The 16,049-nt window shown below is 38.7% G+C and overlaps 1 protein-coding gene across 6 annotated transcripts in view; it reads left to right on the top strand.

Annotated features, from left to right (window-relative positions):
* The first annotated feature begins 222 nt into the window (after positions 1 to 222).
* The window catches only part of Usp24 (ubiquitin specific peptidase 24), a 135,394-nt gene continuing 119,567 nt past the window's right edge, over positions 223 to 16,049 (top strand). For 3 of the 6 annotated variants that reach the window (XM_078026335.1, XM_078026336.1, XM_078026334.1), the window contains exon 1: positions 227 to 793. In XM_078026335.1, coding sequence (XP_077882461.1) covers positions 473 to 793 — 321 coding nt within the window. In that variant the 5' untranslated portion in view covers positions 227 to 472. Of the gene's footprint in view, positions 794 to 16,049 lie in introns of all 6 variants that reach the window. The other 3 variants (XM_078026337.1, XM_021726860.3, XR_013427803.1) reach the window with 2 other exon arrangements.

Below are 16,049 nucleotides of genomic sequence, written 5' to 3'. Positions count from 1 at the left end.
CGGGCGGAGGCGAAGACGGCGGACCCTCCCTCTCCTCTGGTCCGACCGCCCGGCAGCCCTTTCACCCTTCACACGCTCCGCGCCGCGACTCCTCCCTCCGCTCCTTTATTAAAAACAACAACACCACCACACGGCCTCCGCCACCCAGCGCCTGGGAAGAGCCCCGCGGCCGCGGCTCGTGCCGCTTCCGGGAGCGGAGGCGCGGCCGCGCGCCGGGAGGAGGAGCAGGCCAACATGGCGGCGCGCAGGGCTGGGCCGGGTCGCCGCCGCGCGTGAGCGCCTACCGCCCCGACTCGGCTCGCGGCGCCCACGCCCGCACCCAACCTGGCCCGGCGGCTGCGGAGCACGCGAGGTAGGAGCACAGGGGCCCACTTGGGCGCGGGGGCGGCGCGGAAGAAACGCCGCGCGGCCGCCAGGCCCGGGACCCGCAGCTTAGCGGCTCGCCGGCCGGCGCAGCCCGGAGGCCCGAGCCATGGAATCAGAGGAGGAGCAGCACATGACCACGCTGCTGTGCATGGGATTCTCGGACCCCGCCACCATCCGCAAGGCCCTCCGCCTGGCCAAGAACGACATCAACGAGGCTGTGGCGCTGCTCACCAACGAGCGGCCAGGCCTCGACTACGGCGGCTATGAGCCCATGGACAGCGGCGGCGGCCCCAGCCCCGGGCCCGGCGGGGTCCCGCGGGGCGACGGCGGCGGGGACAGCGGTGGCGGCCCCTCCCGCGGCGGGAGCACCGGAGGTGGGGGCGGCTTCGACCCCCCGCCCGCCTACCACGAGGTCGTGGACGCGGAGGTGAGGTGGGCGTCCCCTGATCCTCGCGGGAGAGGCCGCCGGGCTGGAGTCCCGTGGGCAGGGGACACACCCCGCCGGCCTTGTGTGGGGAGGGAGTATTCGACGGGGACTGTAATGGGAGTGTGTGTGGCGGGGGTGGGGGGCACACTGAGAATAGAGTCCCGGCTTCAGTCCGGGACCGAGGTAAATTGGGGTCAGGTGGGAGAGGGACTTTTGGGGGAGGAGTCCGAAGGGGAGTTCTGGATGTGGAGCCGGACAGCCTGTCGCGGTGAGGAGGGGTCTCCTGGGCTTCTGGTTCCGCACGCCCACGCTGTGGGCAGGGGTCGGCTGGGAACGAGGGTGCAGACCTAGCCATCGGTACGGGAGCCTGACATTCGCCTGGAGCCGTAGATCGGAAGGACTTGCGTGTGGGGTCAGAAATGGGTACTGGAAGACCAGGTTGGGTCCCAGATTTTGTGGCGCCAGGTTGGAGTGAAGGATTTCGAGAAACTCCAGGTTCGGACTCAGAAAAGGTGGGATGGTCCAGCCAGAGTAGTGGCCTGCCTTTGCTAGGGTCAGAGGAAGGCTGTTGGGATTAGGAATGGTTTTGGGGTTTTTAGCCAAGGGTTTGGAGAAGAGGACGTTGACCAGGGTCTAAAATGAACAGGGACTGGGCAGAGGCCAGGAACGACAGGAATTCATAAAAGGTCGGAAGGAGGTTCAACTGTAATAAGATGTGAGGGAATAGGGTTTTACTAAGGTCGGGTAGGTATCAAGGCGTGTAGTGGGGATTGGTAAGAGGCTTGGCCAGGAACCGGAGCTGGGGAGGGACCAGGCAGTAATGAGGGCTGAAATTGGAGAATGAAGCTGGGACCCAGCCTGGAGGGGAAGTGCTGGCCATAGGAAACGTCAGAAAAGAAGGGAAACTAGACTGGGTAAGGGGAGAGTGATATGGAGAGATACTGGAGTGAGAAGGAGTCTGTTAAGAAGGGGCTGGCTGTGGCCTTGCTCAGAAATCTAGAGTGGAGAAAAGTAGGCCTTTTAAATTTCGGATGTGACCAAAGAACATGGGAGATGACAGACTTGTACTAAAATGAGGGAAAACAACCAGAAGCAGCAGTACTTACGATTAATTACTTTGCAGAAAAATGACAGCTCACGGCAGGAAATTTGGTTAGATTCATTGGATAGTGCATTTCAGGGTCCAGGAGCTCTCTTTGGCCTGACCACATAAGAACACAGATCTTAAGTTAGAGGGCTTGTGTTTTTAGACAGAAAAATGAATTTGGATAATTCTTAATGAAGCTAAGTCTTCTAAGAGAATTTTTTCTGAGCAATGTTATGTCCTTTTGCAGTAGTTGTTCAGGCTGAAGGTGGCACCTGGGAAAAGATGTCAGTTAAAAAAAAGACCCTGTTTCTGCACAAGGTTTTGTTTTTTATTTTGTTTTGTTTTCAGACATTGACATATTTGCTCCATGGCCCTCTGTTACCCAGTAACTCAGCTGTGTCATTGACTAGTATATGGAAATAAAGACTTATTCCTAGTTTGGGAATTTTTAAAAATTTCTGTTAAGTAACTACTTACGTCACGTTAAGAAATCTTGAGTTTCTCATTGCCAGTCCCCATCACTCTTTCCCTTGTTTCTTACAGTTTTGACCCAGCTTTGAAATCAAGAAGAAAGGCATTGCTTTTTTCTAAAGGTTTTTGTACAATTCTACAAACTCAATGCTTCCTCATTATGGGAGAATTTTTGTTTTAGTTGTTGGTCACAATTTCCTGTGATTTAAAATCAAATTATAATGCTTGTGGTACATTAACATTAGTTTACTGTCTGCATTTAAGATTTACACAGAATCAGGGATGGCTCTTGTCATCCTCTCAGGTGAATAACTGAGGAGTTTACAGTCAGGTAAAATCCAGAGACACTCTTTCTGAAGCAGTATCAGTTCTTAGTTTCCCCTTGACCTGTAGATTTGGTCTAGGGAAGGCTGCACCATTTACTTTTGAGAGTGGAAGAGAGCTGCTGATAGGGGCTGTCTTACCCCTAAGTATACTGGCAGACCTGCAGGGTGATACTTACCTAACACATCGGATCCTGGTGAGAATGTTTAATCCAGAGTTTGCTTCTGTGGTTTAAAAAATCTTCATGCCTGCCACCTTGCTGCTTGTGTATTCTTGCTGTAGAGAGTAGGAAATTGAGGCTTTTGATTCTTGGAAATGGAATAGGATTGTTTATGGATGTCTATAGCATGTCAGCTCTGTATTAGGTGCTTTATATATTTTATTAATCCTCAGTGGAATATTACTATTTTGGTTAGTAGCAGAACTTGAATTTGAACCCAGGTCTGTCATATCAAAAGCCAGTGTGCTTTCCACTGTTATCAACTCATGGTTTAGGACTAAATTCATTTGGTAGCAGTAAAGATAACAAGGAAAAATACAGGGAAAAGAGGCAAGTTTTGCTGTTACTTTGCAAGTCTAGAAATGATGTGGTGAGCATCTAATCAAGGTATCAGGACTAGAATGAATGAAAGGAGAATCATAGAGTTTTTTTTTTTTTTAGAGCAGAAAATAAGAAATTAATAATTAGTTCATCTCCTTTGTTAGTTACTGATACAGCCTTTCAGGCCCCAAAGGGGAAGTGGCATATCTCTAGAGTCAGCTAATAGAAGAGGTGGAGTTAGAACTCAGGCCTCTCTCTCAAGCCAGTGCTTTTCCTACCAGCAAGCTAGAACAATATGCATGAGTTAAAGGGAAAAAAGAAAAGAGAGGGGTAAAAAAGTAGTTAAAGATTGTCTGCTTAATTTTATTTCTAAAAAATGAGTATTTTATTTAAATTTATATATATATTTTTCTTTTGTATGTATGACATTTTAGTTTCAGTGTGTTCTTAAAAATGTTTGAGAATACATAGAATGACATCTAATTGGTTAAATAGAAAAAAACACACCTCAGTGGTATAGTGTATGCTTATTAGCATGTGCAAGGCCCTGGATTTGATCCCCGGCACCACACACAGACACACATACAGAAAAAAGATTTGGTTTATTTTATGTTTGTAGTGTGGGGACAGCAGTGATTTTCACATTCAGTAAACATTTAATACCTACCATGGCCCAGGGGCAGGGAATAGAGTGTCCAACAGAACATAGAGTTTACATTCTAGTGGATATTAGTCCACAGCTCTCATTTTACAAGAGGTGACCTCCCAAGGTCATGTGATGAGTTAGGGAAATCAGTTTAGTAATTCAGGGCCGCGCTATAATTAGGATTTGGCTTAAAAATCATAATTTGGAAAAGTAAAAGCAGTTAATTTTTGTTTCAGCAGAAGCAAGGAGATTGCATTTAGAGAGACCTAGATATCTAGCAAAACACATGGAACTGCATAAAAAACCACCTTTTTAATAACTTCCAGTTAAGTAAAGCTTCACAGAAAAGCTGTGTTTGGTTCTTACTAGAATTGTTGAATATTGAGATAGATATAGTTTTTAGTTTCTCTGGGTCTCAACTGGATTTTGAGAAGCTCTCTGATTTTGATTTTGAATAGTATTATTTTAGAACCATTCTATGACAGATAGGAATCTGTTCTATTATTATCAAGAATGAGACCTCACAGCTGCTCTAAATAACTTCTCCTGATCTTTAACAGCCCTACTGTCAGAACTCACCACTGATACTTGTGGCTAATAGGAACCCCTTTGACCATACTAAGTGCTATCCCCCAATTCTGCTCTCCAGAGCCCTGATGTTGGTCCCTGTGATCTTGCCCAGGGGATTAATGGAAATCTGAAGCAGGTATCCTGAAACTCTTAAAAAACTTTAACAATGATGGAATGTATCATATACACACACATACACACACACACACACATTTATATATATATATATCCCAAAAATTTAAATCACATTTATTTATAGGTCTTTAACTTACCCCATTTCTACCCTCCACCCCTTTGGTAGTAAGTGTAAGTTATAAGTGAGGCTTATATTAAAATTCATCTAATAAAGTTAATAACAATCCTAGTATAATTGTGGAGAAAATATCAAATGAGCACATTTTAGTTAACCGTTAGTGATTTGAAGTTTAAATATATAACTTGTCGTTTGTAATTTAAAAAACAATTAAAGAGTTTTTTGTTTGTTTTGGTACTGGAGATTTAATCCAGGAACAATTTACCACTGAGCTATATCCCCAGCCCTTTTTATTTTGAGACAGAATCCCACTGAGTTGCTCAAATGGCCTTGAACTTGCAATCCTCCTTTCTCAGCCTCCCAAATTGCTGGGATTACAAGCATTTGCCTGGCTCCATTTAAAGGTTTTGAGTAAAAAATAAAATAATTCCTCAACTCAATTGAAAGTAGATGAAGTAAAAATAGGAAATCTGAAGGGTGAATCAACAGCTAGGTACAGTGACTCAACACCTGAAATCCTAGCAGCTTGGTAGGCTGAGGCAGTAGGATAGCACGTTCAAAGCCATCCTCAACAACCTAGCACAACCCTAAGCAATTTAGTAAGACACTGTCTTAAAATAAAAAGGGCTGGGGATGTGGCTCCATGATTAAGTGCCTCTGGCTTCAATTCCTGGTACCAAAAAAAAAAAAAAAAGCCTAATTTTAAAAATATTATCTACTTTGGGAATTAGGACTGTGAGAGTTCATCTAAGGGTTGAATTCTCACCTTGTAATTACCTGGTTATTTGCTTTTAGAATGAAAGTAATTTGGCATAAAGGAAGTATCTTTTGTATGTTGTAAGTGCTTAATTCTAGTGAAATCATTGTAGATCATGACAGCTTTATATAGCATAATATTAGTAGCCTAAATTTTGAAACCTTTTTCAGTACTGAAAAAGTAAATACAATGGTTTAATAATTTGCGAAAAAGGTTTCTAGTAGGAAAATATGTGCATGTACTTACATATGTATATGACTACTACTGCCTAGATAGTGTAGGATGTTCATTTGAATCTGAATGTGAAAATAATTTTTTTTCATTTTCAATAAGAAAATATTAAAAAGATCTACTAGAATCCTTCAAATCTAAAGTTCAGTTTTCCAGGAAACTTTTCATATTTGGAATACCAGAGAGAAATAAGAATATATAAATAAATAACCACTTTTCAGATAAATTCATAAATGTAATGCATTTCACTCATTTTTGCTTAAACTTCATTTGTATATGTATGTATTTTGTGGTAATGGGGATTGAATCTAGGGTGCTCTGCCACTTAGCTACATTCCCAGCCCTTTTTATTTTTTTGTTTTGATGTATGGTCTTTCCTAAATTGGGGCAGCCTTGAACTTAAGATCCTCCTGCCTCAGCCTTTGGAGTTGCTGGGATTACAGTCTTCTCTACTGAGCCCTGCTAAATTTTATTTTAATTTTTTAAATACTTTTAAATAAGACAGTTTGAATAATTTTTAATATTAGGTTTCCTATCAAATTAGAAGGGTTTTGTAGTAGTCCAAACATGAGGTGATAAGCTCTTAGAGGCAGGCACATTTGGCAGTAATAGGAAGTGACTGTAGTAGCTCAGTGATAGAATAGAGTCTGGAAAACTTTAAAAGCAGTCTAGCTGGTTTATGTAGATTTGAAACAGCTTTTTGTGCATCATACCCCTTAGAGGATAACTGTTTTTAATGATGCCACAGCCAAGAAAACATTCCAATGTGCTCTGTTTAAGAAGGGTCAGGAATGTGTAATATAGCTTAGTAAGGTTCTAGTGTTTTAAAAAATGGAGAACTTTGGATGCATAAAGAAACAAGCTTCAGATACTTACAGAATTCAAATATGGGGATATTTCAGTCTGAGTATATTAGCTAGATTTGCAGAGGTTCTAAGAAAGTTGAGCTTCATTTTCAGAAGAGTAAATGTGTTTTTTCTTTTTTGTCCTCTCTTCCTATAGGGAGTTTTAGTTTCTCTTTTAATCTTGTATTTCTCATTCTCATGATATCAAAGGAATTTTTACTGTTTAATATTGTCACAATTTTCAGTCAAATGGATCGATAAACTTTTTGTTAAGCTCATATTGATAGTAGGTAACAGTGTTCATTTCCATGGTGAGTTCTTGGCAAAGTATTTTTATAGCCATTTTGGTTTTGTATTGCTTTCAGGTTTACTTCTTTGTCCAACAATGAGAAATCTGGCTTCCACCATTGATGGCTTACATTTTTTATTTCTCCTTGTGTGTGTATTGGGTGTGAAGGAAGTAGAATCTACTTGTAGAGATGCTTACCTTAAGCCAGTCAATGGAATATATAGCTATGGACTTGAATTGTTTTTATTTGTTCTGAAGGAAAGAGCTAACATAATTAAGGCAAAATTTTATTGTAATGTTTTTTCCAGAAATGAGAATGTGTCAGCCATGATGTAGAGGTCTTTGGAACCTTTTCCTAGGGCTGAGTTGAAGACTTGATTGTCCTCTTAGAGATAAGTAGTTCTTTAGGTACTCAATAATCTGAAGTAAGCGTCATTGTTCCAACTCAGTGGCCTTTCCTGTAGTATCTATCCATTTATTTGAATTGTGAAATTTGATTGACGTAAAAGTATCTTATAAAAGAATAATTTAATAAACAACATGATACTTGGCATTCTTTATCAGCAGGTTTCCAAAATGGTTTCTGATATTAGTCTAACTCATTGGTTAGGCATTCTATTATCAAGAGTGGTTTCTGCTTAGTGTGCTTTTAGATCCCAGCTTTTCATGAATAGGTCAACATTTCTTTTGCTTTCCTTCTTTTCCATTTCTCACTCAATTATATTGTCAATTTGGGTTGAAAATTTTGAAATCTTTGCTTGAAAATCTATAGTGAAGGGCTGGGGATGTGGCTCAAGCGGTAGCGCGCTCGCCTGGCATGCGTGCGGCCCGGGTTCGATCCTCAGCACCACATACCAACAAAGATGTTGTGTCCGCCAAGAACTAAAAAATAAATATTAAAAATTCTCTCTCTCTCTCTCTCTCTCTCTCTCTCTCTCTCTCTCTCCTCTCTCACTCTTTCTTTAAAAAAAAAAAAAAAGAAAATCTATAGTGAAGCATTTTGGTAGCGATTTAAAATGTATTTCAGCTCCTAGAAAATATGAAGATATTTTGTAATATCTGCTGTAAATGGCAGCACCGTCATTTGTCTTAATTATTCTAGACTTCCTTTACTTTCTGAAACACCTTCCATTTCTAACCCTAAGTAGTTTTCCTTCCCCTACCCTTACTCCTCTGGTTTTGTTCATGTCCATTTTTTTTAGTCTTTCTCTGTGCAACAGTGACCCCAGAATGATCTCCTTAAAACACAAGCTTTAACAAAGGATGACTTTGATCACAAATATTTGGTTCTTTATCTCCTATAGATAAAATCTGACCTCTCTTTTAGGTCTCCATACTGGCCTTATCTGCCACCTTCCTGTTCTGTGCTCTCCCTTTTAGGTTAGATGCAGTCACTTCCCCAGTCTTCGCTTCTGTCCTCAGCTTCTTACCCACCTGGCTAACTCTAATTCATTCTTCAGGGTTAGCGCAAGTGCCACTTCTCATTAAGGAATACTAGTCTCATACCACTTACATTTCCCCACTGCATTTTGCATACACACCAGATAAAACAATGATGCCATTTAGGTTTAACAAAAGATATTTATATGTACGTATCTTCCCAGTAAGCTTGAGACACAGAACTATTTCTTTTTCTCTCTTTTTCTGTAGTACTCATGGCTTTTGATTGGGAAGAGAGATTGACTGGGTGGATGGATGGCAAGAGAATTTTAAATGGAATGAAACAAAAAGCCAAATGGTATTTGAAAGAGTATAGTATACCAGCGATTTGGGAGACTGTTTCTCTTCAGGGTTCAGTTGATTCTCAGTTTTCTCCTCTATAAAGTGGGCATTTTAGATTGTATCTGTAATTTTTTTTCATTAACCCTTTTGAGAAATTAAAAACTATGAGACCAATCATTTATATGAGATCTAAAATAAGCTGATGCTAAAATATTAATACTGTTATTTTGGGGTGATGGGACTACATTCTTCTGAATTTAAAAAGCTTTCTTTAGGGGCTGGGGATGTGGCTCAAGCGGTGGTGTGCTCGCCTGGCGTGCATGAGGCCCGAGTTCGATCCTCAGCACCACATACAAACAAAGATGTTGTGTCCGCCAATAACTGAAAAATAAACATTAAAATTCTCTCTCTCCTCTCTCTCTCCCTCTCTCACTCAATCTTTTAAAAAAAAAAGATCCAGAAAAAAATAAAAAGCTTTCTTTAATGTGCTTTTAAAAATTATTATAGACATTATTAAATACATATTAAAGTAAATAACAGACCACAAACTGGAGTGGTTGCCTATTAAAATGGTGTAGTTAAAAAGATAATATTGTATGATTCTTAGAAAGATTTACATAGACTTCAAAATTACTTGAAGTTTGCAACTGAAGAAAATTAAATATTAAAGAGATTTATTTATTTATCTATCTATTTATTTATTTTTAGTCTAACTGAAGCATAGGAAGGAGTTTGCTTCCCAGTATATAATTAGGAGTTTTATTTCAAAAGATCTAGAATTCATATTTGATTTTATATAGTTATTTTATAGTTTGTTGTTTTGGTGCTGGGGATTGAAGCCAGAGTTACTTTACCATTGAACTACATCTGTAGTCCTTTTTGTTTTTTATTTTGAGACATGGCCTTGCTAAGTTGCCTGGTTTGGCCTTAAACTTGCAATGCTGCTTGAGCCTCCTGAGTCACTGGAATTACAGATGTACACTACCATATCCAGCATTATTTTATAGTGTCTGGGTATTTCTGACTAAGAAAACTGAGAAGTTGTGAATTAGCAGGAGTTGGCAAATTTGAGTCCAGTGTAAGTTTAAGAGCACTTTTAGTTAGTTTTTCTTCATGCTCCGCCCCACCCCCAATATCTCACAGCATTTTGCCTTTTTATATATGACTCTAGGGTGTTTTGACTGACCTTTGGTTTATCTTCCAGCCTTTGAAGACTCCCAAAGGTCTGTGACTATTTTGAAAACATCTCTCTTTAGAGGCTTTGTTCTTTTTTAATCAAATACAGATGTATGCTAGACTGACACAGTCTTCCCTTGTACTTGTGTTCCTGTGACCTGCAATGGTTTTACAGTTGTTGGGCTATTGGTAGCCCCCAGGCACAATCACTCTGCTATTTTCAAGAATTGTACTCATTTGACTCTTCCTTTCTAGTCTGTTTGAACATTTTTAGGAGAGTGGGACAACTATTTCTGTTATCTCTATTAAAGGGAAAATAAAGAGTTCCCAAATAAAAACACTAGATTTATATCAAGTAATGATTTAGGTCAAATTCCAATGGTAATAACAGAGTATAGGAAAACTTCAGAGCATTAGAATAGTTAATTGCCCATTTAACAAATATCCATTCATTCAGGTTTTTTTTTGTTGTTGTTGAGATCTCACTGTGTCCTGGGCACTGAGGTAGGTGTACAGAGTAAATGCAATGGTGGATGAACCCAGTCTGTCCTTTTTCTGTTGTAGCCTTGAGGTTGATAGCTTTCTTTTGCCTTAAGTCTAATTAATTATAGTATTTGATTTCAGTAACTAGAACCCTTCAAAAGTTATGGGTTAAACATGAGAGAGTTTAGATCTATCAAAAGCTTACATGGGGCTAAGATTATAACTCAGTGGTAGAGCACTTACCTAGCATGTGAAGTATGTAGGTAGTGCCTCAAGAATTTTTTGTGATGTAATTTGATCTAAAGTGTTGTCCACTGCCAAGAAACCAAGTGACGATTTTTTTCAAGTGTTATTTTTTTAGTGATGTGGAATGTCTAGAATTTGTAGTTATTTGATTGTTAATTGTTAATGTTGAATATTTATAGATTGATATTCTCTCAACCTATCTTTTTTAATACTGGTACTAGCTATTTTAATGAAGTTGGGGATATTTGTTGTTGTTGTGAAAGCATAACTATATAAGCTTTTACTAGAATAAAAGAAAGTAGGAACTAGTCTTATTTTAGGCTAGAAATCTCTTAATGACTTTTTTTGGTTTTGATACTGGGGATTGAACTCAGGGCATTCAACCACTGAGCCACATCCTCAGCACAATTTTGTATTTTAGAGACAAGGTCTCACTGAGTTGCTTAGGGCCTCGCCATTGCTGAGACTGCCTTTGAACTCATGATCCTCCTGACTCAGCCTCCCAAGCCATTGGGATTACAGGTATAGGCCATCATGCCGGGCCTCTTAAAGACTTTTGATAATTAAAAAATAATTAAATAATTAAATATTCCTCATTTAAAGCAAGAGGAATATTGGAAATTTTTGAAAGACTTCAGATGATGAAAATGGCAGCAATTTTGTAAATGAAAACCTGACTGGGATTAGTAACATTAGGAATCCTTATTTATTATTAGTATTTTGCTTTTTGTGGTCAGCTCTATATTGGCCTGTGCTAAAGTAATACTTTGAAATGTTAGCAATTTTCATTTTGTGAAATTAACTTCTCATGATGTAGTCCTCATTTTGGAATGTTCTGATGAATTATAGTAGCAGCACATTCTCCTGTATTTCACTAAAGTGACAAAGTATATTAAGAAAATGTCAGATCTCTGTTGATCAACCAGTGTTGTTGAATCTCAGTGTTTAAATTATCCCAGCCAAATATATATATATAAAATACATAATATTTACATATATATTATATATATTTGGCTGGGATAATTTAAATATATATATATCACAATAAAAACAATTGTTTCATAGTATGTATACAGATATACTGACATCTTTAGCTGATAACAAGCAAGTTCTATTTATTTTTTATTACTGAGTTTTATGTGTTTGAAGTGTGTCTGTGGAAAAGGAATTCTAAGCATTTGTTAAGAAGAATCAAAGAACAGAAGTGATGCAAAGTGACCTGGGATTCACCCAGTTTTAGTGATTATATATGGGAGAGATAAATTAATTAAGACTACTTAGCAAGATATACTCTATAGAAAAAAAATTATTTGTAAACTGGATGTGTTTTCAGCTATTTCCACTCCTTGTTCCAGTAAATAAAAAGTTCTGACTAAATTTAAGAATTAAAATTGAAGATTTGTTTCAGAGTTGGAGGAGAACATGGATTCTTGGGGTGTTAAGTCTTTATCATTTGGGGATGAGAATCTTGACTCTTGACTCATTAGCATAGTCAGGATGGGAATTCAGCCTTCTGTGTTTTGTTTATTTTTCCACCCATTCTTTTTGACCTGAGGAAATATTTGACAATAGGTCATCTTTAATATATCCTTCCTCAGAAACTTTGTGTATTTTAATCATAATCACTTCTTTGTTAGCTGTAGTTTGAGTTGGGGGGCATAGTTGCCATTGAATGCTGCTTTTTCATTCATCGTTTTTTTACTTTTGCAGTTATTCATAAGCTCACAAGGGTGGTGAGAGCTGAGGAGGCTGGGCAGCCGCCATCACCTGTGAAGTGCTGGGTCAGTCTGTCCTCTTAACCCTGGACAACTGCCCCACTCACTGCCTAAGTTTATCCACACACAGTTGGACATGGGTAGTTGATAGTTAGTGGTCAAATCTCTTGAAGCAAATAGCCTAATTTAATAGTTGTTTCGGACATGACACATGCTTTGGTTCCTTAAAATTGCCTTTTTGTTCTCTATGTATTAAACACACTGATTATCACAAATACCATCTGGGATGTATAATACACTTGCAGGTTTGAATTAAACGTTTTTAAAGTTATTGTATTAAAACCAACACTTGGCCTAGATTGCATATTTTAATGAGCTCAGAAATAATACAGTATGTATCGATGAACCTTTGGAGAACACTTCTAAAAACTAGATGTAAAAAACTAGGTGTAAAATATGTCAGATCCTTTTATGATCCCATGAATGTGCATGTGCCCTTTTTCCTACTTGACATGCCCTCCTCTCTCCCCAACTCTTGCCATATTGGACCCTAGTTAATCCGTAACTCTGTCTATGTGGCATCAACTTGATCCTGCCTTTTATCCTTTCTCTACAAAAGTAGATTTAACACAGGCTTGCAGATGGCAGAGGTAGGTTAGGAACACCTCCTTGTTTCCCTTAGACTCTAAAGGCTGACATGCCCAGTCTTCTTAATCATTTTGCTCTTAGTTTTCTCTTGGGGCTTGGTGAAGCATAACCTTCCCATTATTCTACCTCCCATTTGTTCTCCCCTCTTCTCTAGTTAGAAGTCCCTTCTTGAATTTGAATGGAAGCCCTTATATGACATAGCATTTTTTTCCATTGTATTGATTCTGTTCTGCTATTTATCACCCATAATGAGTTATGATTCCTTTGAGGAATGGGTCTGGTTACCTGTGTTTTCCATAAAGTCCAAGGTAACACTTGACATAGGAGGTACTAAGTTAAATGAAAAGAGCCAGTTCTGGTAAATATTTAGTTTGTATCATCATTAAGAGGTAACATTTCCCTCTGCCTAGATTAGATTATGCAGAGGGAAGGGGTGGGAGGGAAGGGGAGAGAATGTGGGGATAGGAAAGATAATAGAATGAAACAGACATTATTACTGTATGTATATATGTTATTGTATGTATATATGTTACTGCATGACCTATATGATTCTGTGACATGTACACTCAGAAAAATGAGAAATTATACCCTATCTATGTATGATATATCAAAGTATATAAATGCATTCTAGTGTCATGTATAACTAATTAAAACAAATTAAAAAATTTAAAAAAGTAACATTTCTTCCACTTGTATATCAAATAGCCTCTTAAAACTAATCTTGCCTAAAAGTTTACACCACAGCTTGAATGTAACATAAGTTTTTTTAGTAGTCTATTAGCATATTTCTGTTGCAGTGTTTAATCTAATATTATTATTTGTGGGAAGGGACTTTAAAAAAAATTATTGCTCTTGTCTTTATAATTGACTCAATTCTGATATAACACATTAATTAAATTTGAGCTTAGGAATTCTGTACCCTTCCCTTTGCTTTATGTGTTTTCTTGAGCTTACAGAAAAATACCATACACAAGAAAGAACATAATAGACACTTAAAAGTCAAATGAAGAATACTTTTTAGTTTTTAGAAGGACTATTTGCTAGTCTGTTTCTATACAGCTTTGTTGTGTGACTTATTTGAGCTCTGGTTCAGTAAGTAGAAGACAATTTGCCGAGATTGTCATCAAAACAGGAAACGGATTTTTAGTGTTGTTTTTATTTTAGATTGCCATATTTGTTTCCTTTAAAATAATGATTATTGTTGTTACTATTAATCCAGTGAGTTTATTTTGAAGTAAAGCTATTGAGACATTTGATTCTCCCCTTATCTTTCCTCACCCCAGTATAAAAAAGGTGTGTGGGGGGTTTGGGGGGAGTAGGAGGAGGAAAATTATAGCAGTATAGTAACCATTTGTTCAATACTAACAAATACTCAAATGTCTTTGTCTCTTGTCTGACCTGGGAAAGCTAAGATACAGCCCCAACTTTCAAGGAGTTCGTAACCTTGCAGTGCCCTGAAGAGTGGGAAGAGGGCCAACTCTAGATCAGATCACTTGGCTTGCGTTTTTAGAATTGCTGGTCCCTATAAGATCTCTAGCTGTCACAGGAGATTCTGACAGAGGGAAGAGAAATGGATAAAGTACTAAAATGTTTAGAAACAGTCAGCTACAAATCCAAAGTGGATATAATCTTATTTATATAATAAATGTATTTTCCCCAAGATTTTATCTTTAATAATTTCCATCCTACATAAAAGTTTTTAAAAAAATACATTGAATACTTGCATACCCTTCTCCTTGATTCAACACTAGAGACATTCTGTCACATTTCGTTCTTTCCTGTCTCAAAAGGCACACCTGAAACTTCTGAAAATAAAAATAAGTTGTAAACATTATGACATTTGATTCCTGAATATTTCGGGATGTATCCTCTAAGGACAAAGATGCTTTTCTGCAAAACTGCAGTCCTATTTTCTTGCCAAGGGAATTTAACATTAATACAATAAGCATTTATTAATTAGTTCATATTTAGATTTCCCTAGTTGTATTAAAAATATTCTATTGCCTTTTTAAAAAATAATTTAGGATTGAATCAGAGATTGTGTATTTGATTTGAATATCATGCTTTTTAATCTAGATTCTACAGTGATATATCTTTTTAGTCTATACTTTGACATTGTTGAAAAGTTTAGCCCAATTTTCTTATTGTATTTTTAAAAATTCACAATTGAATAATTTTAAATACAAAGGGCACTTTTATTATCTGTTAGGGTAATAAGGAAAACTGAACAAACATAGCTTCTTTCATTTTATGATTTGTTTTGCCTTAGTAAGATTTTGTGGGGGTGGAAGGGTACTGGAGTTGAACTCAGGGGCACTCTGCCACTGAGCCACATCCCCAGCTCTCTTTTGAATGAACTTGTGATCCTGTGTCAACCTACCAAGCTTCTGGGATTACAGGCACATGCGCCATGGTGCCCAGCCCTTAGTAAGATGTAAAAATTTTTTTTGCACTACTAGGAATGCAACCTGGGGCTCTGTACCACTGAGCTGTGTTCCCCACCCTTTTTAAAATTTTACGTTGAGACAGGATCTTGCTAAGTTGCCCAGGCTGGCTCTGATCTCGGCTTCCCAAGTTGCTGCCTAGCATGGTGGCACATGCCTGTGATCTCAGTGGCTTCAGAGGCTGAGACAGGAGAATCAAGAGTTCAAAGCCAGCCTCAGCAATGGCAAGGTGCTAAGCAACTCAATGAGACCTTACCCCTAAGTAAAATACAACAAAGGGCTGGGAATGTGTCTCAGTGCTTGAGTGCTTCTGAGTTCAATCCCCAATTCCCTACCCCCCAATTAGAGGTGAGCCACTGCACCTGGCTTAAGATTGCATTTTAAATAATCTTTATTTTTTATTGGATTTTAGCATTTTTAGAGCCAGACTGGGTCTTTGCTATATAGGTAAACATTTTCATTTTAGAGAGAAAACTGAGGGATGAAGATACCAAGTCTTGCATCTGACAATGTCTGGAGATCTTTTTGATTGTCAGACTAAAGGGATACTACTGGCACCTAGTAGGTGAAAGCTAGGGGTACTGCTAGACGTCCTGCAGTACACAGAATAGTCCCCTCATTATCCAGCCTAAAATGTCAATATTCATGGTTAAGAAACCTTGGTCTGAACTGCCCAGCTAATGGTGGGACTTAAATCCACATTTCTTGACTTTCAGTTCTGTGTTCTTTCTACACACAAAAACTGCTGTGCCTTGCTTTCTTTCCCTTTCATTTCCCCACCTTCATCCTCCATGTCTTTACTTTGGAT

The sequence above is a fragment of the Ictidomys tridecemlineatus genome, chromosome 11 (genome assembly GCF_052094955.1).
Source record: "Ictidomys tridecemlineatus isolate mIctTri1 chromosome 11, mIctTri1.hap1, whole genome shotgun sequence".
NCBI lineage: Eukaryota > Metazoa > Chordata > Mammalia > Rodentia > Sciuridae > Ictidomys > Ictidomys tridecemlineatus.
The sequence above is the reverse complement of the archived record's forward strand: the minus strand, read 5'-3'. Positions and strand labels throughout refer to the sequence as shown.